At 39.0% G+C, this 27,555-nt stretch overlaps 1 protein-coding gene across 5 annotated transcripts; it reads left to right on the plus strand.

The window, feature by feature from the left end:
- Nucleotides 1–364: 364 nt before the first annotated feature.
- LOC124290603 (CCR4-NOT transcription complex subunit 2-like) lies at nt 365–26,535 on the plus strand. Of its 5 annotated transcripts, none has more exons than XM_046727364.1 (17): nt 365–460; nt 10,262–10,364; nt 11,073–11,151; nt 12,276–12,333; nt 12,560–12,689; nt 13,253–13,354; nt 14,350–14,408; nt 14,738–14,839; nt 15,955–16,038; nt 16,487–16,563; nt 18,094–18,187; nt 18,831–18,987; nt 19,976–19,984; nt 22,739–22,800; nt 23,259–23,308; nt 25,245–25,345; nt 26,054–26,535. In XM_046727364.1, coding segments are annotated over exons 2-17 (1,404 nt in total). In that variant the 5' UTR covers nt 365–460; nt 10,262–10,362; the 3' UTR covers nt 26,292–26,535. The 5 variants fall into 5 exon arrangements, with proteins under 5 accessions (XP_046583320.1, XP_046583319.1, XP_046583321.1 ...); XM_046727363.1 differs by lacking the exon at nt 365–460 and adding an exon at nt 1,112–1,147; XM_046727365.1 differs by lacking the exon at nt 365–460 and adding an exon at nt 1,112–1,147 and having other exon boundaries at nt 11,073–11,145.
- Nucleotides 26,536–27,555: the final 1,020 nt, after the last annotated feature.

Consider the following 27,555-nt stretch of genomic DNA (forward strand, 5'->3'; position numbering starts at 1 on the left):
GATAGACAACTTCTTCATTGCAAAAGATGCAACCTATCTGTTTAGATCCTAACACTGTTATCAAGCAAATGAAAATATTGCTGACACATTATCCGATAAGACAGTGAGTCTAATAAGACTGTATACTTCTAATGAGACGAAGTCAGTAATTGAATACATGTCTAGGTTTGTCTTTATGCATGTTAGGAGGTGAACATTTACACCACTCTTTATCATGTTGCTGAAAATCAGAATTGTTATCAGATTTTAGGTGTTTGAGTTGCTTCAAAACTTTATGAATAATGTGTGAAACTGATATTGCATTATTACTGTATTTTGACAGGCCACTAGCTACTTGATTCCAAGAGACAACAGTCATGACCTTTCGGAACCAGTTAGACAGTATGACAGGCCTTGGGGGTGGGGGCAGTACTGGGGGTGGGCCAAGCAGCGGTGGAGGGGGAGGAGCACCAGGATCACAGTCAGTATACTTCATATACTTTTTAGCACTGTAGATAGTTAGCCAGTTCAGTGTTCAAGCCATTAAGCATCAAGAATCAATGTGATTTTACCATGCCTCCTGGACCATTTAAAATATCATTATGAGTATGTGGTTCATTAATAGACATGTAAAAATATGCTTTTTATTGTAAGTGTGATGTAATGTATCTTTAAATGTTGTATTTGTGATTGAAATTTCATCAAGAACAATAATTATTTGGGAATATTTGACTACTGTAATTAATTGAACAAATGTCAGAATGAAGATGGCTTGGACTCTGAATTAGGTTACCTTTCTTTAGAAGTAGATAGATTTTTGTAGTTGTAGAACTTTTAACTTTGTTTATGATATTTGCAATAATATAACACTGTAAATTAATTTTGAGGAATTCTGCACGTTGAGGGCAGCAAAGGAGTTATTGTGAACGTTTGTTTGAAAATGTAGGTACAATTATTATGAGTCTAGAAATCAACTGTTAATGATTCTGTATAATGTTGGAAAAAAATAGCTGTGCTAATTATTGAGGCACAGGCTTGATCATTTATGAAGAAGTCATTTGTGTATGAAATCATTACAACATGAGATTTAATTATGACTAATACAATGCCTCCAATCTTTTGTTGGTGACAGAAGGTTTGGGGCTGATCCGTTGTCTTGGAATGCCCAGTAAGTAGCCAGTCCATTGGTTGGTGCTAACCCCTGTTGACTGTTTCCAACCAGCACGAGTGTTCCATCCTCTAGCTTGTTTAGATATAACTAAATGGAATTGTTCCAGGAGTACTAAGAAGTGTTTAACAGCATCTCATCTGTGACATTCTGTTTAACTTGAATCTATTTCAGTGCATGGTATGTGTAAATGCATGATATTCTAACGAAACATTGTTTGGTGTTTGTTACTGTTCATGTTTATAACTGTACAATCTGTTCATGGAAAGTTTTGTCTCCTACCATTTCACCCAAGAATGTAGGTAACCCAAGACCAAATTTTTATATTGAAAGAACCGATTATGTACGCTTAAACACATAATTTTGAAAATTTGTTCAATGAGACTTATTTCCAAGGGAGGCGTTTGTCATAGGATACTCATCATGCTTTCTGGTAATGGGTTTTGAAGATATTTTCATGTAAAGCTTTCAAATGCTTATTCATACATGGGGAATAGGTGGTGCTGCATTTTGCTGTGCAGAGCTGCATTTCTTGTAAACCTATGATTATGATTGTTGTTTGCTCCAGATATATTTCTAATTTTGTCAGCATCACACACTTGTGTGGTGGGGTAGCCTAGTGGTTAAAGTGTTAGCTAGCCACACCAAAGACCTGGGTTTGATTCCCCAGATGGGTACATTTCTGGTGACGTCCTCCATGATATTGCTGGAATGTTGCTAAAACCATACTCACTCACCTCTGCTTGTGGGGTTCTCCAAAGCGGTTAATGTCTAACACCTGCATCACTCAAGGCTTTCCTCCACACTAAGCCGACACCTTTTGATATAACTTCAATGCCATTCAAAGAGGCATTATACTCAACTCACCTGCTCAGTTGCTTCATCATGATCTGAGGCCATCGTCTCATTATAATCACCACCCTTGTAATACATTACTTCATTGCTGAAGAGGGCGGTTGGGTAGCCTAGTGGTTAAAGCGTTGGCTCGTTACGTCGAAGACCCGGGTTCGATTCCCCATGTGGGTACAATGTGTGAAGCCCAAAAGCAGCGTAAAACTATACTCACTCACTCATTGCTGAAGGAGATGTGATGGTTGAAGAAGAAACTCATGTGACAACTTTGTACATGCTGTAACTGAAATGGTTAAATTATAATAAGACATGAACATAGCTTCTCTGGGAATTTGAATGGAAAGATATAATTTTTTCATTTTTGTCTTTTATTGGGGTGAGGTGGTCACGCTGCTTGTAAGGATGTTGGCCACTAGTTGTTGGTGATCGCAAGGAGCTGGCGGTTTTTGTTTTACTGATTGTACATCTGATAACACCTGGGTGGCGAGGTAGCCTAGTGGTTAAAACGTTTGCTTGTCACGCTAAAGACCCGGGTTTGATTCCTCACATGGGTACATTGTGTAAAGCCCATTTCTGGTGTCCCCCGCCGTGATATTGCTGGAATATTGCTTAAAGAGGCGTAAAACTACTAAACTCACTCTGATAACATCATGAGGTAAACAGTGTGTGTATGATTGCTGTTGTTCAAAACCCCAGCCACACAGGGATAGTGTTTGTTGTTGTGTTACACTGTTTCACAATAACCTGTAAATGTTCGGACCAGACAAACCCAAGGCTATTAGGTTTCTCATTAGTTCTCTCACAGTACCATACATATCAGTCTTGACAAACATTTGATATTAACCCAAATGTGTCACTTGTTATCAATATTGTACATTTTACTGTTATCACTGTCTGTATAAAGAAGTGTAGACTGCTAGCCCAGAGTTGGCTCTGTATCATTTTCAGTAGAGTTTAGTGTTATTGTGTGGACTGTTATTAACTGTTCCTACTACCCGGAACAGAAGTTTCCAAGACTAGTGGCTTTGGACGAGAGGCTAAAGGTGCATACTGTTGTATGGAATGTTGTCAACTGGGCTTACTCAAATAAGCTGTTTGCTTGACTTGTGTTTCAGACTCTTTACACCACAGTGAGCAATATTTCACTTATGTCAGCATTGTTAAAATTAATGCACACTTTGGGTTTTCCTCTGACATCACACTGCCAAGACTGGGGTACCTTAAAGTGGCATTTGACCTCACTCACTCACTCACTCCACCCACCATGTTTGAACACAATTTGTTCCATTCACCATTCACTGTTCCTTATACAGAAGTATTATATACATGCAAGAAGTCGTCCAAAGATTAATGTCTTTAAATCTGCTCTTTTAATCGCTCTCAGGTCAACTATGGAACTTGAGACAAAGAGTATTACTTGAGACAAAGAGGGGTGATTGGAATTTTGAGTATCAGTAAATCAACTCCATAGTAACAATGTGTATGTCACACTTGTCAATAAAACCTGATGGCTTTACTATCAAACACTGATTTGCCTTGGCAAGACTTGTTTAATAACAGGTCTGGTGATATAGCTCAACTTGTGCTGATTGTTGCTTTAAACAACCACCATAGAAATGTAAACATGGTGAAGTGTTGTCACTAACAAGTGTCCAGTTGACTGTCCCAGGGTTGCTTCACTCTGAAATTATCATCTACTTTGTTGTCCCTGTAAGCTTATTAAGTTGGTCACATGATTTACACACACTGTATGCTGTAGTGTCCCCAGTCTTGTGGTCATGGCTGTGATTACTGCTGGTTGTCGTCATGGTGTTACATGCTGTCAGCTGTTGTCACAATGTTACATGGCGCTGACTCTTGTCAGGGTGCTACTTGTTACTGTACTACCCATCAAACGTTTAGACTCACTTAAAGCACTCACTATATGTTATGTAAATATATATGGTTACATCGAAGATGAATTTCTCCACTAACTTGGGGGAACCAACTGCAAACTTTTTTAGATGAATTGCACGAGGATCATGCATCAAATTGCTGAAAAGCATATACAAAAATCGTGCATGTGAACAGCTGCGTTTTGGTGTAAAGTTTTGTTAAAGGTCACATGCAACGTAAAACACAACTTTGCAGATTCTGATACCTTTCGGTATGGACTTACGAAACAAATCATGAAAAATGCAAATTCAACTTATAAAGTTGAAAAATAACGTGATGAAAAAACCCGCACGAAATCGGAGTTCAAACAATTCACTAATTTCCCAGCTTGGGGAAAAGTGGTTTCAACAGCTGGGCTGGGCTGCACTCATAGCACATGCGCAGTGAAATAGGTTCGCACAGCTTGGAAGCCGGTTGTCCGGTGAATACTCGGTGAAGGCTTTGGTGTGAGCTATTTTTTTAATGTTTTGTTGATATTTCACAGGCCCGAACTTTTTATATGTTATGACAGTAGATTACGGATTTAACTGTTTATATAATTTCATTTGTCTATTTCACCACACGTTCTTCTTACCGAGTCACTTTCTCAGTTCGATACTTAAAAGCAATGTCATTATTTAGCGTTGACAGAATTTCTAACTGTGATATAGTATGTCGTTGTCACAGACAAAACTCAATGTCTGTTTATTGACACCTATGTCTGCCCGCCTGTCTGCTAATGACAATATTCAATACACAACTTCGATCACTGACCACATGTAATTTGAACTTAAAGGTCACATGCAACGTAAAACACAACTTTGCAGATTCTGATACCTTTCGGTATTGACTTACCGAAACAAATCGTCAAAAATGCAAATTCAGCTTATAAATTTGAAAAATAACGCGATGAAAAAAACCGCGCGAAATCGGAGTTCAAACGTTTCTCTTATTTTCCCCCGACTTTTCTGGGGAAAACTGGTTTCAACAGCTGGGTTGCGCTCATAGCACGTGCGCAGTGAAATAGGTTCGTGCAGCGGGTTGTCCGGTGAATACTCGGTGAAGGCTTTGGTGTAAGCTATTTTTCTAATGTTTTGTTGATATCTCAGGGGCGGCGGGGTAGCCTAGTGGTTAAAGCGTTGGCTCGTCTCGCCGAAGGCCCGGGTTCGATTCCCCACATGGGCACAATGTGTTAAGCCCATTTCTGGTGTCCCCCGCCGTGATATTGCTGGAATATTGCTAAAAGCGGCGTAAAACTAAACTCGGTCAGTCAGTTGAAATCTCACAGGCGCGAGCTTTTTATATGTTATGACAGTAAATTAACTGTTTATATAATTTCATCACACGTTCTTCTTACCGAGTCACTTTCTCAGTTCGATACTTAAAAGCAATGTCATTATTTAGCGTTGACAGAATTTCTAACTGTGATATAGATATGTCGTTGTCACAGACAAAACTCAATGTCTTGTTTTATTGACACCTGTTTGTCTGCCTGCCTGTCTGCTAATGAAAATATTCAATACACAACTGCTATCACTGACCACATGCAATTTGAATTTAACACCAATCAGGCTATACACCATAAACAAAATGCATTGATTTATGGCCCGAGTTCGGTCTCTGTCACATTATGTAATTCCACAGACGGGCAGGTGTGATAGTTGAACACATGACATGTTATGATGTCTGTTGATTGCAAAATGTTATCCACAAAAAATGAGCATGTATTTACAAAACCCAACATCTCTACATATACACACACAATAAGCCGTGAGGGCATATGCAAATGAACCAGCCATTACACTTGAGTGCACACCCACCCGCTCTGACTGGGTTCGGTATCCCGGCTGCTTCGTTTCTTGGGAAGTAAACCAAGTACACAATATTGCACTTTTGATTTGGGATTGTACACTTATAATTTTGTTTATATGTTTTTTCATAACCAGCAATGTATATTATATGTCACGAATAAGTGATAATTGTGTTTTAATTATGTTTGAATTTTTGGTTGCATGTGACCTTTAAGAATTCGCTAATTTTCATCATTTATTGAACTCATGACAATAATCTTTTCAACGTTACCAATCTCTTTTACAATACATCAGTTCATGTGTAAACAGTACCTTTAGTCAATATGAAATATTTTGCAAAATCTAGTATAGAACAGTTGACTGAAGTAAGTGGCTACATTTACACTAGTGAGTTTAAACTTTTGATGGGTAGTATAGTTGCTGGCTCAAGTGATTGTGTTACTAGTTGCTTGTTATAGTGGTGGTGTTTATTGTTACTGGCTACAGTCATGGTGTTACTAGTTGCTTGTTATAGTGGTGGTGTTTATTGTTACTGGCTACAGTCATGGTGTTACTAGTTGCTTGTTATAGTGGTGGTGTTTATTGTTACTGGCTACAGTCATTGTGTTACTAGTTGTTGGCTATAGTCATTGTGTTACTAGTTGTTGGCTATAGTCATTGTGTTACTAGTTGTTGGCTATAGTCATGGTATTACTAGTTGTTGGCTATAGTCATATAGTCATTGTGTTACTAGTTGTTGGCTATAGTCATTGTGTTACTAGTTGTTGGCTATAGTCATTGTGTTACTAGTTGTTGGCTATAGTCATTGTGTTACTAGTTGTTGGCTATAGTCATTGTGTTACTAGTTGTTGGCTATAGTCATTGTGTTACTAGTTGTTGGCTATAGTCATGGTGTTACTAGTTGTTGGCTATAGTCATTGTGTTACTAGTTGTTGGCTATAGTCATTGTGTTACTAGTTGTTGGCTATAGTCATGGTGTTACTAGTTGTTGGCTATAGTCATGGTGTTACTAGTTGTTGGCTATAGTCATTGTGTTACTAGTTGTTGGCTATAGTCATTGTGTTACTAGTTGTTGGCTATAGTCATTGTGTTACTAGTTGTTGGCTATAGTCATGGTGTTACTAGTTGTTGGCTATAGTCATGTGTTACTAGTTGTTGGCTATAGTCATTGTGTTACTAGTTGTTGGGTATAGTCACGGTATTACTAGTTGTTGGCTATAGTCATGGTATTACTAGTTGTTGGCTATAGTCATTGTATTACTAGTTGTTGGCTATAGTCATGGTGTTACTAGTTGTTGGCTATAGTTACTAGTTGTGCTATTACTAGTTGTTGGCTATAGTCATTGTGTTACTAGTTGTTGGCTATAGTCATGGTGTTACTAGTTGTTGGCTATAGTCATGGTGTTACTAGTTGTTGGCTATAGTCATGGTGTTACTAGTTGTTGGCTATAGTCATTGTGTTACTAGTTGTTGGCTATAGTCATGGTGTTACTAGTTGTTGGCTATAGTCATTGTGTTACTAGTTGTTGGCTATAGTCATGGTGTTACTAGTTGTTGGCTATAGTCACGGTGTTACTAGTTGTTGGCTATAATCACGGTGTTACTAGTTGTTGGCTATAGTCATTGTGTTACTAGTTGTTGGCTATAGTCATGGTGTTACTAGTTGTTGGCTATAGTCACGGTGTTACTAGTTGTTGGCTATAGTCACGGTGTTACTAGTTGTTGGCTATAGTCATTGTGTTACTAGTTGTTGGCTATAGTCACGGTGTTACTAGTTGTTGGCTATAGTCACGTGTGTTACTAGTTGTTGGCTATAGTCATTGTGTTACTAGTTGTTGGCTATAGTCATTGTGTTACTAGTTGTTGGCTATAGTCATTGTGTTACTAGTTGTTGGCTATAGTCATTGTGTTACTAGTTGTTGGCTATAGTCATTGTGTTACTAGTTGTTGGCTATAGTCATTGTGTTACTAGTTGTTGGCTATAGTCATGGTGTTACTAGTTGTTGGCTATAGTCATTGTGTTACTAGTTGTTGGCTATAGTCTTGGTGTTACTAGTTGTTGGCTATAGTCATTGTGTTACTAGTTGTTGGCTATAGTCATGGTGTTACTAGTTGTTGGCTATAGTCATTGTGTTACTAGTAAATAATTGTTGCGTACCAAAAACGCATTTAAAATGTTAGATCCGCACAAAGTTTAAAACATATCCATATGGAATATATCTATAAAAATCACTTGCGTAATGAAAAAGACATCGATTGGTATCAAGTTGTATTGTTAGTATAGGACTAGAGTTGTACTGTCAGTACAGGATGAGTGAGTTTTTATGAAATCATTTCCATTATATTTAATTTGGTTCTGATTAGGTGTGACATAAGGCAGTACATACCTGCTTAGTTAACTTACTCAATGACATATACTTAGGTGAGTAAAATCACTGAAATACCCACATATTTGAAAGCAGTGGGTAACGGAAAATGAAATACCCACTCAACATTCATAATACCCACTCCCAAAAATATACAGTGGGTACAGCACCCACATGAGCTAAAACTTATCTGGAGCTCTGGTGTTCAATCACTCATGTACATTGTCATTTAACAAGATCTTAGGTATGGTTGATGCACACTTGCCATATCAGGCTTTTGTATTGATTTTCTAGAAGCTTGGATGCCATTAAATATTCACTGGGTTCAACTTAGACTGATGGTTCAACCTGCAGTTCATTGAACCCCAGCTAACCTATTTAATTCAGGCTGCTGCTTCCAGGCTTACATGTGTATTTGTCTGCCATGGTCAGTGTAACATAGGGGACTGGTTTGTGTAAGTTTGTGATGTTGAATGCTAGGTTGTTTGAGACAGTCTTTGGTACTTAGTTCATAAATATTCATGTGATATATTTGCTGAGAATGGTATTGCAATTCATTTTTGTATATATATAACCTGTATGTTCTGTTCTTTCACGTTAACATAGTCACGATTGTTGTTTTACATCAGTTCAAAATGGGACCAAATGAGCAGTGGCAGTTTCAAGATGCATCAGTATCATGACTATTATCAAGTTCAACAAGATTTGAGTTTCTGTCGGGTTTTGAACATTGTAACTGTCGGGATGGCAGTTGCCCTTTCCAGTCACTGATGCCAAGCGATGTCTATTATGACTGCTGTTAAAATCAAATCCTGCATGTATAATTGTGTGGAAAGGCATTACAATGTCAGTCAGTACAATTCTGTGTGCCACATGTCTGATGGTATCATGATATCTTAAATATGATTATATACTGAAGGAAAAAAATAAGGGATCACATAAAAGCACAAGTGTTCCTTTATTTTTTCCAAGGTTTCTTCACAAGCTGTGCTATTAAAGCTTGTGAAGAAACCTTGGAAAAAATAAAGGAACACTTGTGCTCTCATGTGATCCCTTATGTTTTCCTTCAGTATATTACCAACTCACTCTGGTGCCACAGTATAAGTAGGTATGCTTAATGTAGATGTACTGAGTACTTTTAGTGTGTCATATCAGTGGCATACCTGTTAGTGTGTCATATCAATGTCATACCTGTTAGGGTGTCATATCCATGTCATACCTGTTAGGGTGTCATATCCATGTCATACCTGTTAGGGTGTCATATCAATGTCATACCTGTTAGGGTGTTACATCAATTTCATACTGTTAAGGTGTCGTATCAATGTCATACCTGTTAGGGTGTTACATCAATTTCATACTGTTAAGGTGTCATATCAATGTCATACCTGTTAGGGTGTTACATCAATTTCATACTGTTAAGGTGTCATATCAATATCATACCTGTTAGGGTGTTACATCAATTTCATACTGATAAGGTGTCATATCAATACAGGTGTTAGGGTGTCATATCAATGTCATACCTGTTAGGGTGTCATTGATGTCATACTTGTTAGGGTGTCATATCAATGTCATACCTGTTAGGGTGTCATTGATGTCATACTTGTTAGGGTGTCATATCAATGTCATACAGGTGTTAGGGTGTCATATCAATGTCATACTGTTAAGGTGTCGTATCAATGTCATACCTGTTAGGGTGTCATATCAATGTCATACCTGTTAGGGTGTCATATCAATGTCATACCTGTTAGGGTGTCATCAATGTCATACATGTTAGAGTGTGATCAATGTCATACAGGTCTGTTAGGGTGTCATATCAATGTCATACCTGTGAGGGTGTCATATCAGCATCATGTCTGTTAGGGTGTCATATCAATGCCATACATGTTAGGGTATTACATCATTGTCATAAATGTCAGGGTGTCATGCAGATCCCATACATCTGAGGTTGTCACACATGCCAGGATGTCTCACAGATGTCATACGTGTCTGTGTGTCACATCAATGTCATACATGTCATTGTGTCGCAAACATGTCCTACATGTGAAAGTTTGTTAAAGATATGAAGTGCATGGCTGTTTGTTACCATAGTTATTGTTACATAGACTTTAGTAGGGTGTAAAGTAGATAATAAGTATATCATAAAGATCATTTGTGGATATTATGTTTTTCAGATTCAGCATGAACAAGAAGAATGTTACAGATCCATCCCCGGGTCCCCGCAGGAACTTCGGCATGATTGGTATGCCACAAGCAAAATCCCAAACAAGAAAACATGTGAGTAGAAGTCCAACGAAACAGACAATCGAATTCATTAATGTTACGCAAAATTCTAGAGTAGTTAATGCTGAAGATCCGTGAAGATCCAGGTTCGAATTGATCTTCAGTAACCCATGCTTGTCGTAAGAGGCGATGAATGAGTCTGGGTTGACACGTCGTTGTTTCCCAATTGCGTAGATCGATGCCCATGCTGTTGATCACTGGATTGTCTGGTCCAGACTCGATTAATTACAGACTGCCGCCATATAGCTGGAATATTGCTGAGAGCAGCATAAAACTAAACTCACACATGCTGGAAAGTGTCTCATCAGGCACGATCACAGTGGCAATCAGAGCAATATGACTGTCCTGACCCAGTGGTCCATGTGGGGATTGTCTATTTAGGTAGGTCCTCAGCACTGGTTGTTCAGTGACTTGCAATGATATGTCATTGTGACCTGATGGCATGTATCATTGATAATATGTTCATAGGATGGTCTTGTTCAGACTCAAACATGAACAGGCTGTCATCATGTTGGAACATGGCCGAGTGTGACATTAAACAGCAACAAAATTAAAAGACAGTTTACAGAGTTGAAGCCTTGAGACTGCTTTGAAGAATGGGTCTGTAAAATGTGTTTCAGAATGACCTTATGATCTATTCATGATTCAGCCATATAGGCAGTCAAACATTATAAAGTAAACAAGTTTGTGTTTTGTGTGTAGGGCATGTTCGAGACAGACGAGGATGATCCCAGCTTGTACTTCAGTCAGTCTGTGTTCCCGACCAGACAAGGAGGTGAGGGTCAGTAACCACATTTACTTCTCATTGTTGTGTTCCCCATGGGGACTGCAGGTTAGAATAGTCCTGAGCAACCAATACTGGCTGTAAGGGGCAACTTTATGGATTGGACGGTCAGGCTGTGTGACAGTTGATGTCACCAAGAAAACATGGATAGTTGCTCATGAAATTATTGACTGAATTGTCTGGTCCAGATTTAAATATTTACGTATATACTGCCATCAAAGCAAGAAGAAAGCCTTTATGAGCTGATGACGTTCAAACCTGCCTGTATAGTGTATATAAAGCAAAGTAATAGACTACATATTAGGGCTTTAACGATGCATCGAACTATCGTTGGATTGCAATTGTTGAGTCTCCGATAGCAATTTATCGATGGTAGAAACGAAAACCTATCGATGCATCGATAGAATGTTTGACTATCGATAGTTTAGTAATTGATTTCCGTTGATAAATGCGCAGCGTAAAATACAGGAAGTACCAGATTCGTTCACTTTGATTTAGAGTTTTCTGCCCGTTACCTCTTAAACAAACTTAATCTGGGTTTCAAGTTTCTTGTCAGTTATTAAAAGAGATTGAAACTACTTCAGCTTGTTCTTATTTCATATAAACTATACATTCATTTGGGAAATGACTTCAAATGAGACAATTCAAGGAGAGAAAAAACTATTGCAATAGTTAGTCGCAATAGACTATCGCTATAGTATGTTGCAATAGACTGTCGCTACAGTTGTGTCCCCCTCAATAGTCACCCCTACTAAATATAGATGTTTGGTGTTCATCGCTGACTTGCTGCAGAATTACTGTTGCATTTCTAGACCTGTTGAAGTGATTGAGGTCATTACATAAACACAACATCATAAACATACAAAGAATTTGTTGTTTCTTTTGTTTTGATCTACTCAATGTATGATGCAAACCTGAGTAAACGATTACAACTGAGTTCTAGGGGTCGTCAAGTAGATGCATCATTATCTGTTGTTTAGGGCACATATGATGCCACAGTAATCTCCAACAGCTGATGTGGTTTCACTGTAATAACAGAAAGGAAGACCAAGATCTTCTTTATTTGTGTTTGATATAAATCAACTGACTATGTTTCTGGTATCAATGTCTCTCTGTGACAGATGACATCTCAATCCCCATCTCAGCTGTCTGGGTTCGGAAACAACTTCTACAGCCAGGGTGAGTCATCAGATATAGCTGCCATTTTAACATGTTTTGGGTTGGGTTTTTTTTCTAACATGTTATTCTTTAAAGTATTTGTCTTGAATCTTGCATTTCCCTTTGTTACATTCGTGTAAGTATCATAAAACTAGTAACAAAATTCTGCCAACTAAAGGTAAACTTTGACTGACAAGATAATGGATTGGGAGATGGAGCACTAGAATGCTGTGTTACTTGTTTCCAGGTCTGCCCCAACGAAGTATTGGTAACAGTCAGTTCCCTGGACGCAACAGCAGTGGCGGCCACATCACGCCGACGAGCATGAACCCCAACTTCCCCATCAGTATACAGCAGCCTCAACACTCACCCAACAGGTGCTGTGTAGCCAGTAGTTATGTGTAGACTAAATGTCAATGCCCAGCCAATCTCAGCCACTCTCAAAGAAAATTGTTAATGGTTTCACTTATGTAAACCCTGTTCATATTCCAGGTTAGAATTGGTCCCCAGCAGACTATTGAGTTGTAAGAGATTACATATTGAGTTACATGATCAGGGGTGGTGGGGTAGCCTAGTGGTTAAAGCATTTGCTCATCTCGCTGAGGACACAGGTTTGATTCCCCACATGGGTGCAATCTGTGAAGTCCATTTCTAGTGTCCCCCGCAGTGATATTGCTAGAATATTGTTCAAAGCGGCGTAAAACTATACTCACTCTCTCACTCTCTCACTCACTCACTAAATGATCAGGCTCAGTAACTTGTGTGAGTGACATCATACATGACAACATAGATCATTACTTGTAATATTAATCACTCTGGTTCAGACTCGATTATTTAGGGGCCAGTGCAGTACAACTAGAATATTGCTGAGGGCAGTGTGAAACAATAAACAACTGCCCATGTTTCCATGATGTGCAAGTGAGTTATTTGATCATTGCAGCCTGTCAGTGATCGGAGCCCGCAGTGTGCTCGGTCAGAACCAGTCCTCTCAGCCTCTCAATAATCTCCAGAAGCGGACAACTTTATCCTCAGCATTCGGAAGGTAACAGTGCCCACATTTAACAAAACGTCTGTATCTCCGTGTCTGGAGTTACACAGGAGACTAAAAGAGATGGTTTTTTAGGCTATGAATTATTTTTGTGTGCAGAAGTTGAACATTCCCTTATCCCCTTCTCATTGCTTGAGAACAATTGTTGTTAGATGTATAGTATTATATACCTGTCCTGTTGGGATTCACTCACATATTCAGTGAATCAAACCTCTATATCCCTTCATGAATTCAATTCATTATTATTGGTCATTAGAATCAAATATTTAGGAATATTTTGAGAGAATGTTTTTAACATGGAACTAGTTTGTTGTTTACCTAATTGAGATATGCAAAATAGAATATGTCAAAGCCATGCAGTAGCATCACTTGTGACAATTTGTCTAGGCCAACAGGGCACTGTCATTAGGCTGTAAGTGGCATTGTTAATGAGGTTTTGCTGTTTTGCTTCACAGAAATTATCATTCAAATGTTTCAACCTAAGCACATTACGCCAACAGGGCACTGTCGTGACATGTTTGTCAATTCAATTGCCTGATATCAAAGATGACACTGCCTCATAACACTAGACAAACTATGGAGAAAGTGCTATGCTGACTGATATGCATTTGACTTCTAGTTCTAGTGAACACAATGAAGCCAAGAGACTTTAGACTAAACAATACAATTAGTGGCAAAGTATACATATATATTAATGTTTACATTATAAAGTATGTATTACCATATATATCAAAAGTGTATATTTCATATAAATTATATGTGTATATTGTTCTGTTGATGTTTGGACTACAGTTTGTAATGAAGTGATATAGCGTGATTATGTTTTGGGTATTATTTCACTCTACAATCTCACAGCAACAATTGTTCCAACTAACTATAACCCACTGTGTCCTGTACACGTGTAAACACCTGTGATATTTACAATGTTGCCATGGTGATGTGTGCACACTGATGTCCACTTACTACACTGTGTGTCCTGTGTATTGCAGTGCTGCCGGACCAATCACTAGTATCACAAACAGTTTCGGCTTTTCGGGGAGCAGGCAAGGTATGCAATCTTTTAATTGTAAATTGCTTTGCAAACTGTTGTGACGTCTCTGGGGACATCATTAATCTCTCTGCCAATGAAGCAGTAGCTATGCTATTTAAACACATTGTCACTGATTACAAACATAAAACATTAAAAGAAAGATTTGAATGCTGAATAGAATCTCCCCGTGGTTAGAAACAGGACTGCTGTTTTGGTTTGCTAATTCAAAATTTGTATGTATAAAAAAGGGTTTTCAATCTATGTACATTTGGTGGATACGAGGAGATTAGTTTGTTGTGCTTGTACAGTAATTCTGTGTGAGTCCTCATTCTCCTTATGTTCCACAGGTAACGAGAACAACCATCCAGCGCTGGATTTGTCGGAATTTCCTTCATTAAGCAACAGATCTAACATCCCTCCCAATCCCATGCCAACCGCTCGAAACTATGGTAAGATCTAGCCAATGGATCAAGCTCTTTTTGACATCTAAAACTATGTTTTATAGTTTATTTGATAGACTATCCTGTTAATGATAAAAAATGCAGATACTGAGAAGGAAGAGTACGAGACATCTGTATCATGTATCTATAAAAATAGATAATTCATTTTTAATGTCCTCAAATTGTTAGAAACAAGACATATTTATTTGTATGGAAATATGACCAGCTTCAAAACCATTTATCATAAATAGTCTCTACTGATTCGTGAAAATTATGCTGAGAGCTATTGCCATCTTATCATAAAATGTGCAATAATTTATTAAAAATTAGGAAAATTTAGCAAAAGATCAGTTTCAAGGTCTTGTGATAATTAAAACTATGGCAACCTTACCTAGTTTTCTACGGAGTTACTTTGCACTATTGCCATGCTTCCTTCATCTATCTCCCCAGAACATCATCTCTGCTTCAGTTCTTCTTGTAGCCTCCTTGTCTTCTCTCTAAGTTAACTGCCTCATCATTGGCTAAAGACTTTCTCAGTGTCCATGCAGGAGTGAAATGGTGATGAGTCACTTCTGTCAAAATGTTATCTTTCTTCAGGCACAAGAAATACATATCAAAGCTTTTGTTACAATTTACTTTTGAATTTAACATTTGAAATTACTTACAGTAAGCTGTGTTTGTAAGAAATATGCTTATAACAATCTGATATATATAACAAACTATTGGAATGTCCTCTTGCTGTGTATTCTAGTTAAGATCTGTATGATATACTATACGTTTGGTGAACTAAATTAGGTGGTGCCTTTCACTTTGTTATAACTGTAATATACTGTTTGTTTTGGATATCTGTTTGTAATGTTTCCATTCATTGATCGTTTGTATGTTATACTTTTCCAAATCATGGATTAGACAGACTTATACTGTACAAAGTTAATCATTTCACATCAATTTATAAATATAACAGGTTTGATAACTGTTATGAATTGTACCTTTTCTGTGGTTATCTGATTGTTTTAGTGGTGTAGTTGTGTGAGTTTACCTGATGCAAATGCTCACGATGCCTGTATCCAGTGTGTATACAAAAGCCGCGGTGACTAAAGAGGGTGTTTGTTTGCCTACAGTAGGTATGGTCAGCAAAGCTGTTCCGGACCCCACCCCGGAGTTCAATATCACCCAGGAGGAGTTCCCTGCCCTGCCTGGATCCTCAAGTAAGTACGCTGCTTCATGTCAAGCTTCCTGCTTAGAATGGGGGAGGTTGGGTAGCCTAGTGGTAGTCCCTCGTCACGCTGAAGACTCGGGTTCGATTCGCAACATGGGTACAATGTGCGAAGCCCAATTCTGGTGTCCTTGCCATGATATTGCTGACATATTGCTAAAAGCGGAGTAAAACCAAACTCACTTACTCTTGCTGAAAATGCCCCACCCATCTATGCTCATGATATCAATCACAAGGTTGTCAAGTGGCTTTATTAACAAACAGAACATGTCGGTTACACAGTGTTACAGAGCAGTACAATGCATAGATTCTATATATGAGAAAACAATACTTCAAAACCTGAGAATGTAATAGGTTCCTGTGATACAGATGGAATATCATTAGGTGCATTGTAACTACATGTAATCATTCACTATGATAACATTGTTGTTTTGTTCCAGATCCCCCAGCATCATCGGCAAACGACTCCACAAGGAAAACTGTTAGTGCTCTATTTGGTCCTCCAAATCCTTACATGGTAAGTAAACAAACTTACATGGTAAATTTACTTTGATAAAAGTACCTACTTTGCCTTGGTAATATATGTACTGTCATACTGACAAACCTATTAGGAACAGATTTTGGTCATTCTGCCAGGGGGTATCTGTGGCTGATCTGGAGACGTCAGTGAAAGTTGACAAGATGAGTGAGGTCTGATTCAGATGGAATATTGAGGGAACAAGAGTAAGGTGGGGTTCAGGCGGGATATGGAGGGAACAAGAGTAAGGTGGGGTTCACATGAGACATTGAGGGAACAAGAGTAAGGTGATGTTCAGACGGGATATTGAGGGAACAAGAGTAAGGTGGGGTTCAGCCGGGATATTGACCAAACAAGAGTAAGGTGAGGTTCAGATGGGATATTGAGGGAACAAGAGTAAGGTGGGGTTCAGACGGGATATTGAGGGAACAAGAGTAAGGTGGGGTTCAGATGGGATATCGAGGGAACAAGAGTAAGGTGAGGTTCAGATGGGATATTGAGGGAACAAGAGTAAGGTGGGGTTGAGATGGGATATTGAGGGAACAAGTGTATGGTGAGGTTCAGACGGGATATTGAGGGAACAAGAATATGGTGAGTTTCAGACGTGATATTGAGGGAACAAGAGTAAGGTGGGGTTCAGATGAGATATTGACTGAACAAGAGTATGGTGAGGTTCAGACAGGATATTGAGGGAACAAGAGTATGGTGGGGTTCAGATGGGATATTAAGGGAACAAGAGTAAGGTGAGGCTCAGACTGGATATTGAGGGAACAAGAGTAAGGTGGGGTTCGGACAGGATATTAAGGGAACAAGAGTATGGTGAGGCTCAGACAGGATATTGAGGGAACAAAAGTAAGGTGGGGTTCAGACAGGATATTGAGGGAAGAAGAGTATGGTGGGGTTCAGATGAGATATTGAGGGAACAAGAGTAAGGTGGGGTTCAGATGGGATATTGACCGAACAAGAGTAAGGTGAGGTTCAGACGGAATATTAAGGGAACAAGAGTAAGGTGAGGTTCTGACAGGATATTGAGGGAACAAGAAGAAGTTGGGGTTCAGACAGGATATTAAGGGAACAAGAGTAAGGTGAGGTTCAGATGGGATATTGAGGGAACAAGAATAAGGTGGGGTACAGATGGGATATTGAGGGAACAAGAATAAGTTGGGGTTCAGATGGGATATTGAGGGAAGAAGAGTATGGTGGGGTTGAGATGAGATATTGAGGGAACAAGAATAAGGTGGGGTACAGATGGGATATTGAGGGAACAAGAATAAGTTGGGGTTCAGATGAGATATTGAGGGAAGAAGAGTATGGTGGGGTTGAGATGAGATATTGAGGGAACAAGAATAAGGTGGGGTTCAGATGGGAAACTCAGGGAGCAAGAGTAGGTCCAGAACATGCCTTGACATGGTATTATTGACATCTGACTGAAGCTGCAAACTAGTGATGTGCGTGTTCAGACTGTGGGTGACTTGTGTGACATGAGAGAGTATTGGTTGACTTGTGTGACATGAGAGAGTATTGTTGCAGCCTGCACCAGGAACATTCGAGTCGGTGAACAGCAAAGACAAACCCTCCGACAAATCATCACAACCAAAGAGAGGCATTCAGACGCACCCAGATGGTGAGTGTCTCTGTCAGGGGTGGAAATAACCCATTGCCCGACGCCCCAGTCCAGTGTGTGTTTCTGTCAGGCAAGCCAATTTGTATATCACGCTATACCGGTGTCCAGTTGACTTTCCAATGTTAATTAATAATTATGTTGTCTATTTAAAAACAACAAGAAAAGTGGCCGGTATTGTGGAAAAATTATCAGGGTAAGTGATTTTACATGTGCAACTGTACCGGAGTACACTAGCAATTTTAAAGTTATTTCCACCCCTGCTCTGTGCCTCACAGTAGTTAGAACAACTTGCAGTTGGGCAGGGGTTTTCGAGTCACCTGGGGTCAACCTTCCAGGCGTGCTGATTTTTAGTAAAATAATTTGGATCTTGTTCTCAGTGCATCATTTCTGCTGCTGAAGTAAACTGTGTTTAAACAAAGATAACATTTCTGTCTTGTTCAAACTGGAGTAGCTACAAACTCGGAGGGTTAGTGAATCAGGTGATCTTTTAAAGTTTTATTTTTTGTAGTTAATATCTTGCATTTTATGCACAAAAGAACTTCCTGATCTATCTATTCAGTGAATTGAAGTGATTTTTATTTATAACTGTTATTATCTTCCTGTTTAATACCCCCATGTATTAATGTATCTTTCTCCAATACAGGCACGGTGTCCAATATCCCGCCAGGCATGGTCACAGATCAGTTTGGCATTGTGGGTCTCCTCACGTTTATACGGGCATCCGAGAACGACCCCAACTTGGTTGCTTTAGCACCCGGGATTGATCTCACAACATTGGGCCTCAATCTCAACTCCCCTGAGTAAGTTGTCTCTCCAGTATCTGCTCCTCACAAACTTGCCCTGGCCTTTCAATTTAAGCAACTGTGTGCTGTGTCAGCTGCATCCCCTAGTTACTTGCATCGGGGCACCTGCTGGAGGTGGCATTCATGGATGTTTTCAATAACCACTGTGTCACAGTGTGTCACTAATTCTGTATACCTTTAGGACAGATATGAGAGTAGCACTTATTGACATGATGATAACATAGAAAATTATACCCTTTTTAAACTTCTATTTTTCTTATAAAATGTGTAAAGTTAAAACAACAATATTGCTTTTTAATGAAAGAGTTTGGTATATTGTTAGGGTTTTGTAACAGCTTGTAGCTGCATTGACAACCTTTAACTATATTTAACAATGGATAAGACCAATTCATGAATTCTGAGTTTGGTATTATTTATGGTAGCTAGAATTAGTCCATGAACGGGCTGTGATATTTTGATAGATATTGTCTGGGTAACTGATAGCGTGTGTTAAGTAGGTACTCATGTTGGTCCCGGAGTTATTGTTGGGATGGTGTCTTGGCTTTGCTGGTATGGTTGGACTGCATGTGTTGTGCACACCGATGCCTCCATGTCTGTGTGTGCAGTCATCATGCATTTACTTAAGCTGATTGGCCAGTGCTTCAGTTCTTGTTTTGTTTCAATTGTATTATTTTCTTGTAAACATTACATCATGATAATTTTCTATAGTTTTCTATCCATCAAACGTTTTTCTTATATCATGGTCCTGAATGAAGTCCTGCAGAGACTGTTTCCACTCACAATGACTATCTTGTTTGTAACACAACACATCTGTCAATGAAATACTCGTCCTCCACGGAGACGGACTTACCCCTAGCACACCCTTCACTGCTGTTAACATGGCTGTCTGAGAAGTGGTCGTCTGAACCCTGCAATGTAAAAAATTCGTTGATGTGTCTATAATTAAGATAATCATGTTCTGATCATTGCTTCTTTCTCTATGCAGCTCTAAGAGGTAGGCCTGACCATTATTCTCAAACTAACTTCTTCATTTACCCATTGTTTCTGCTGGAATGCTCACTACAATCTCCGGAAACATCTCTTCAACAAATTGTCATTGTCTCCTTTACAGTGTCATTTTCCTTACAAAACATCATTAGTAAAGCATAGTCAGTCAGGGTTAGATGTCCTTGTTGAAATACCATCAGACTATTAAATGGCTCTGCTGCTAACAGTAATCACAGCGGAAGGGTATGTGTGCAGCTCCAGGTTATAGATAGGACATGAAGAATTATTTCTAAATTTTCCAAACGATCAATCTGACCCAATATGCTTTGTAACTATTCTCTCAGTGTTTCTGATGCTACTGAAAACCCCCACCCCACCCTGATTGAATGCTTTTCAAAATTTGGTGTCTGAGGTGTTCTGTGTTTGCTTATTTAATCTCTCTGCGACTGTTGTCCTCCTTCGTCTGTGTTCCTATCGTGCACTAACATCTGACGCAATTAACACTGTCTGCAGTAAGCCCTAGTTTGTCCAGCTGGTTCATGGGTGGTTGTAGGCCATAGTTCCTTGTGTCCATCTGGTAAAGACTGTGGAGTGTAAGACCTCTGGCATGTCTCTTGCTGTAACCATTAACAGTAGTCAGTCTGTAGAACAGGCAATGAGTTATATAAATTGTTGTCAGGGGTTTTCTCACCTCTGTTGGTGGCTTTGGTCTGTTCATTGTTAACATGTAACTTCATGTATTTACCTGGTGATAGCTGTATGAATGGATCACAGATTGGTCCTAAACAGGTTAATGGTAAAACGCTAATTGGAAAGTTTGTGTGGTTGGTTGAGATGAAGTCTTTGGTATATAAGTATAGAAGTTGGACAAACATGAAGACGTGAAATATTTATGGATATAAACTTTGTTATGTGTAATGAGATGTTTCAGGTTACAAGTCTTCTTCTGATTCTGATCAGGTGAATGGCGAAGGGTCAAGAAGTAGATTGTGAACATTGTTGCAAACAATAAAGAAGTTGTTATCCATAAATGTTTCATGTTATCATGGAGAGGATGAGTGTTTTTCATAGTTCGTCATTCAACACATGATGCTCTGTGTAATACTCAGAAGTGGTCAGGGTGTTTGGTTGGGTATTCAGTACTTAAGATAATCATTGAAGTATTTGTGATACTGGACTTAGTGTATTCAGAACTCTTTAAACTTGGTAGAGTGCGTGTTGTATTCATTGAAGGAGTTCAGATCTGTTACCTTGGACTCATATATCATTGTGGAATCTGGGTGCCGACTAGACTTTCTCTCCTTTTCTGTCAATCCTTGAGAGGGGTTGATTGTTGTCATTATGATTAATAGATTATCTTACCTCCTTTGTAAAACTGGTTGACTTTGGAAGGCTATTTGCCTAGTTTAATATCAATATCACATGGAATATCCCAGGCACTGGTGCACAGATAGACAACCAATGAAAATACATTTACTAGATGTCAGAGTTGTCCCCCTTTTGATTTTGTGAAGTCTATGGATTTGACATATGTTAATGTGTTATCATGTGGGAAATAACGTGTTAATTTGTATGTAGTTTTCCCATCCATTAAGTGTTGGAGTAGGAATATAATGCTTTGCTCTTATCAGACTTTGAATATAAGAAGGGTCTGTCTTTCAGTGTTGGTTGTGTGTAATCTGTTTCGCTTGTCTTGTAGTCAGTGTGTTTCTACATGTGAGTGAGTGTGTGTGTGTCAGTACCTGGATGGGGTACATATACCAATATACATTCTGATATATATATATGTTGTGTATCTTTGTTGTTTCCATTTCACGTTCACCGTACATAAATATGTTATGTGAAACTGCTGATTGGTGTCATATGATAAATACATTCTGTACTGCAGTACTGGCCATTAGCTTACTAAACTGACTGTGATGGTTTTATTTGCATACACATTCATTGTTGGCTGGAATTGTACAACATTGTTGCCATTGTAAAGAATGGTTGCCCTTGTTTGACATTGTGCATATTGTTTGACATTGTCAGGAATGGTTGCCTGCATTTTTCTATTGTGGGAATTGTTTGACATTGTCTGTAATGGTTGTCCTGTTTGACATTGTCTGGAATGATTGTTCTGTTTGACATTGTCAGCATTATTTGACGATGTCTACAATGGTTGACACTGACCTTGCTTGACATTATTTGTCAATGCTTGATAATGTGTTGGTATTGTTTAATTTGTATTCATTGCCTGACTTACCAATATTTTACCTGGTTGACAGTGATTACATTGTTTGATGATGTTAGAAATGTTTACGTTGTTTGACCGTGTTGGCACTGTTTACATTGTATGATGATGTTGGCAATGTTTACATTGTTTGACCATGTTGGCACTGTTTACATTTTTTGACCATGTTGGCAATGTTTACATTTTTTGACCATGTTGTCAGTGTTTACATTGTTTGACCTGGTAGATATTTGTAAACCTACTGTGTGCATATCTTTACATGAAAGGATTTGGGTGGTGTAATGTGCATGAGTATAGTTAATGGCTACATATATCCTCTTGGAGCAGCTTCTTCAACTCACTGTATATACATAGTCATAGTTGTGTAAACTCCCTTGGAGAGTAACATTCAGTCGCTTCAGCCATAAAAGCCTTCAACCCCTGCCGATGTCAGTCATATTTAAAATGGTTGTATTGTGTGTAATTGCCATAATTTTGTTTTATCTTGTCATCAACCGACTGTGACAGTATTTGCTGATTTTGTTCCAGAAACCTCTACAGTACATTTCAGTCCCCCTGGGCAGATGCACCCTGTCGGCCACAAGATATCGGTAAGTTTCAAGTCGCTACAGCTACAGACACGAGAGAAGGACGTGGTGATGTCACATTTTGTGCAAAACTAGCAAATGGCTTCATGGTTTTGATCATTATGAAGATGGAGGTATGATGAACTGCATGAACAAGGACTGCAGTATCTGTGAGTTGTACTGGATATTCTTTGGTTGTTCAAGATAGCCCCGAGTTGCACAAGTGAGATGATACGGGCCTGTAATTTCAAGACATGTTAGTTACATTTAAGTCACCTGTCTGCCTGGCTTGATGGGTGTATTTCAGATGCTGAGAGAATCCACTGTGTTTCACAGTTGGTTTTGGAGATACTGTTTTATGTCAGGACAAATGCAACTCCAATGAGGTGTCTGTGTTTTAAGTCAGTTTATAGAAAATGTTTGTCCAGATGTCAGATTAAAAAGCACCAGATGTTGCCCATGGACCAAATGTTTATTTTCAGATTTCCACGTGCCTGCAGAGTATCTCACAAACATTTTCATCAGGGAAAAGGTGAGTTTGCAGAGATTATGCTTGCATTAAAAGGTCCAGTATGTAATGTCAGCCTGTCTCAGAACAAAAACTATGTTTGACCTGATTATGTTTGAACATGTGTGAAATTGAAGACGGGGAATTAGTGGGATTATCAAAAGTGCAATTTCTGAATGCTTTTGACATAACTGGTTTAGAATATAGCCCTCATGCTACTGGTCAGTGAAGACTACCATTGGAGTTTTAGATACCTTCAACATAAGTTAGTAGTCTTGGACTAGAGTGAATTTGAAAGCTGAGAAGGTAGTGGGATTAAGAAGAGTGAAATTTCTCCCAGCCGTTGACATGAAGAGGAACAAATTTGATGGATTGACAACTTCTTTATAGCAATAGATTCAACGTTTTGGTGTATCTTGCTTGATAACAGTGATAGCATCTACACGGAAACACAGCAATAGATTGAACGTTTTGGTGTATCTTGCTTGATAACAGTGATAGCATCTACACGGAAACACAGCAATAGATTCACAACGCAATAGATTGAAACGGTTTGGTGTATCTTGCTTGATAACATCAATAGATAGCATCTACTTGATAACAGTGAAACACAGCAATAGATTCAACGTTTTGGTGTATCTTGCTTGATAACAGTGATAGCATCTACACGGAAACACAGCAATAGATTCAACGTTTTGGTGTATCTTGCTTGATAACAGTGATAGCATCTACACGGAAATACAGCAATAGATTCAACGTTTTGGTGTATCTTGCTTGATAACAGTGATAGCATCTACACGGAAACACAGCAATAGATTCAACAGTTTGGTGTATCTTGCTTGATAACAGTGATAGCATCTACACGGAAACACAGCAATAGATTCAACGTTTTGGTGTATCTTGCTTGATAACAGTGATAGCATCTACACGGAAATACAGCAATAGATTGAACATTTTGGTGTATCTTGCTTGATAACAGTGATAGCATCTACACGGAAATACAGCAATAGATTCAACGTTTTGGTGTTTCTTGCTTGATAACAGTGATAGCATCTACACGGAAACACATCAATAGATTGAACGTTTTGGTGTTTTTGCCTGATAACAGTGATAGCATCTACACAGAAACACATCAATAGATTGAACGTTTGGGTGTTTCTTGCTTGATAACAGTGATAGCATCTACACGGAAACACAGCAATAGATTGAACGTTTTGGTGTTTCTTGCTCGATATCAGTGATAGCATCTACACAGAAACACATCAATAGATTCAACGTTTTGGTGTATCTTGCTTGATAACAGTGATAGCATCTACACGGAAACACAGCAATAGATTGAACATTTTGGTGTTTCTTGCTTGATAACAGTGATAGCATCTACACGGAAACACAGCAATAGATTGAACGTTTTGGTGTTTCTTGCTTGATAACAGTGATAGCATCTACACAGAAACACATCAATAGATTGAACGTTTTGGTGTGTCTTTCTTGATAACAGTGATAGCATCTACACGGAAACACAGCAATAGATTGAACATTTTGGTGTATCTTGCTTGATAACAGTGATAGCAACTACACAGAAACACATCAATAGATTGAACATTTTGGTGTATCTTGGTTGATAACAGTGATAGCATCTACACAGAAACACATCAATAGATTGAACATTTTGGTGTATCTTGCTTGATAACAGTGATAGCATCTACACAGAAACACATCAATAGATTGAACATTTTGGTGTATCTTGCTTGATAACAGTGATAGCATCTACACGGAAACACATCAATAGATTCAACGTTTTGGTGTATCTTGCTTGATAACAGGTTTGTATCTACACGGAAACACAGCAATTGCAATAAAGAAGTTGTCAATCCATAAAATTCATTCTTCTTCATCCTACCAGTTTGTAAATGCCACTTACAGAAGTGCGGTTGACCTGATTGTGTTGTTTGTCGTGCAGCTGGCTCCAATCAAGCTGAACCGGTATGGAGAGGACCTGTTGTTCTTCTTGTTCTACATGAACGGTGGGGACGTGTTGCAGTTGGCGGCGGCAGCAGAACTGTGAGTCACACCCTGCAACAGTCTTTCAATTGCTTTTGCATATTTCCAAAGAAATGTTTTATAAGTCAGTTCCGAAAATAGATTGTTCTGATGACATAGCATTAGTAATATGGACATCATTAAGGGATGGAGTTTTTATTATATTGATTTAGCTGTCACAGCTGTGGATTGTTAAATAAGGTACATATGCATTAGAGGTGAGGTGAGGTGAAATTGGGTTTAACGTCGTACTTGAGAATATTTCGTTCATATGACGACGTGCATGCACGTGTGTGTGTATGTGCGGCTGCTTGTACTAACCCAGACTGAAGCTGGTTTTATAGTGCTAGCCCACTGAGATACACATATGCATTAGAAACACATCTTTACCTAACTCAGATGGGTAGTATTAGGCCATATCTGTAGCAATTCTACTGCATAGTCTTTTTACTGAGGTTAGTATTTGGGGTTAGAATTAGTCCACGGTAACCAACCTAAGGTACTTTGTAAGAGGCAATTTAGTGGATCTTATGGTTGGGCTCTTGATATTGTGGTACAGTTGTTTGAATAATATCTAATATCCATCACCTTTCTGGTAATTGTGAGTATTTACAGGCAGTCATCATATATCTTGAATATTTCTGAAAGTGGCTTTAATCGGCAAACACAATAACATGTTAAAAAAGTTGATTGAATTTATTTATTATGTCGTGTGTGTGATGTTTTCAGTCACAGTCGAGAGTGGAGGTACCACAAGGAGGAGAGGGTGTGGATGACAAGGGCACCGGGTATGGATCCCATCGTCAAAACAAACACGTATGAGAGGGGAACATACTACTTCTTTGATGCACAGAACTGGCGGAAAGTGGCAAAAGAGTTTCACCTGGAGTATGACAAGTTGGAGGAACGCCCCAGCTTACCTCCCACGCTCCATCACAACCCCAATCAGCCCATTGTTGCTCACTAGCAGTGGGTGAACAGACTGTTGTGACCAGGGAAGCAGCCGTGCCACTCTCAGTGAACTGTCAGACATGAACTCTGAACCAGAGTTGTCTCCCCTTGCCCTGATGCAGCAGATGGATCAATATTTGTTTTATTGTAATTATGTAAATTGGAACACCCACCGGTGTTGTTTCTACTCTCCTGGGGAGACAGGTCGCCAGACAATGTGTTGATTTCATTGTAAATACAACATCTGTCATCTAGTATAACCAAGTGTCTCTTTGTGTTTTTGTGTTGGGGAAAATTGTCTCAAGGCTGATTAATTCAAGCTGAGACATTTGGATCTCACACATCTCAATAATGTGAAAAGTGCTTCTTGGGTGTCAGAATTTTCATATCTTCCTGAAGAATATGAGAACCAAGACATGTCATAGCCAAAAACAGTTTGCTTTGGCAGTGTGGTGAAATATAACATTGACAAGTCCAGAAAAATCATTTTTGTCGTGGAGACCATACATAAAATTCAACCCATCCTGCCGACTATGATGGTGTAGGAGGAGACCTGCCCAGTAGCAGTGGGAATCTACTTTCAGCAACAAATCACCTACATTTTGTTAAACAAACCTGCTCGATCGGCATGTTACTTTACCTACACATATTAGAATAGGTCTTCAGCACCCCATGCTTGCTATAAAAGGCGACTATGCATGTCATAAGAGGCGACTAACGGGATTGGGTGGTCAGGCTCGCTGACTTGGTTGACACATGTCATTGGTTCCCAATTGCGCAGATCGATGCCCATGCTGTTGATCACTGGATTGTCTGCACCAGACTCTATTGTTTACAGACCGTCGCCATATAGCTGGAATATTGCTGAGTGCGGCGTAAAACTAAACTCACTCACTCCCTCATGTAGTATCATACCATCAAGGCAGCCATGACGGTAATCAAGTTGACCACAAAACACAATTATTGTTTAGCTATCAGATGCACATAACACTTTTGTTTTCAAAGAACTTTAGATATCTCTTTCACAGTATGGTACAAAGTGATGTTGCCAGACCTTTGATGGGCATCCAAACAATCATGATTTGTCATGGGTGGGTCATCCATATTTCACATCATGTTATTAAAATAACCATATTAGGTTGATGCATTTACAGAACTAATACGAAACTGTCAGTGTCAGAGCCGTATGGAACAGGTAGAAGGAGCACATCATCCAGTCCCAGCATCTAGTGATATGCCCAGTTTTACTTCCACAAATGGCTCTGATGGTGCATCCACAA

This window comes from Haliotis rubra, unplaced genomic scaffold, assembly GCF_003918875.1.
Source record: "Haliotis rubra isolate DU_JTF1 unplaced genomic scaffold, ASM391887v1 Scf47, whole genome shotgun sequence".
In the NCBI taxonomy this organism is placed as follows: Eukaryota; Metazoa; Mollusca; class Gastropoda; order Lepetellida; family Haliotidae; genus Haliotis; species Haliotis rubra.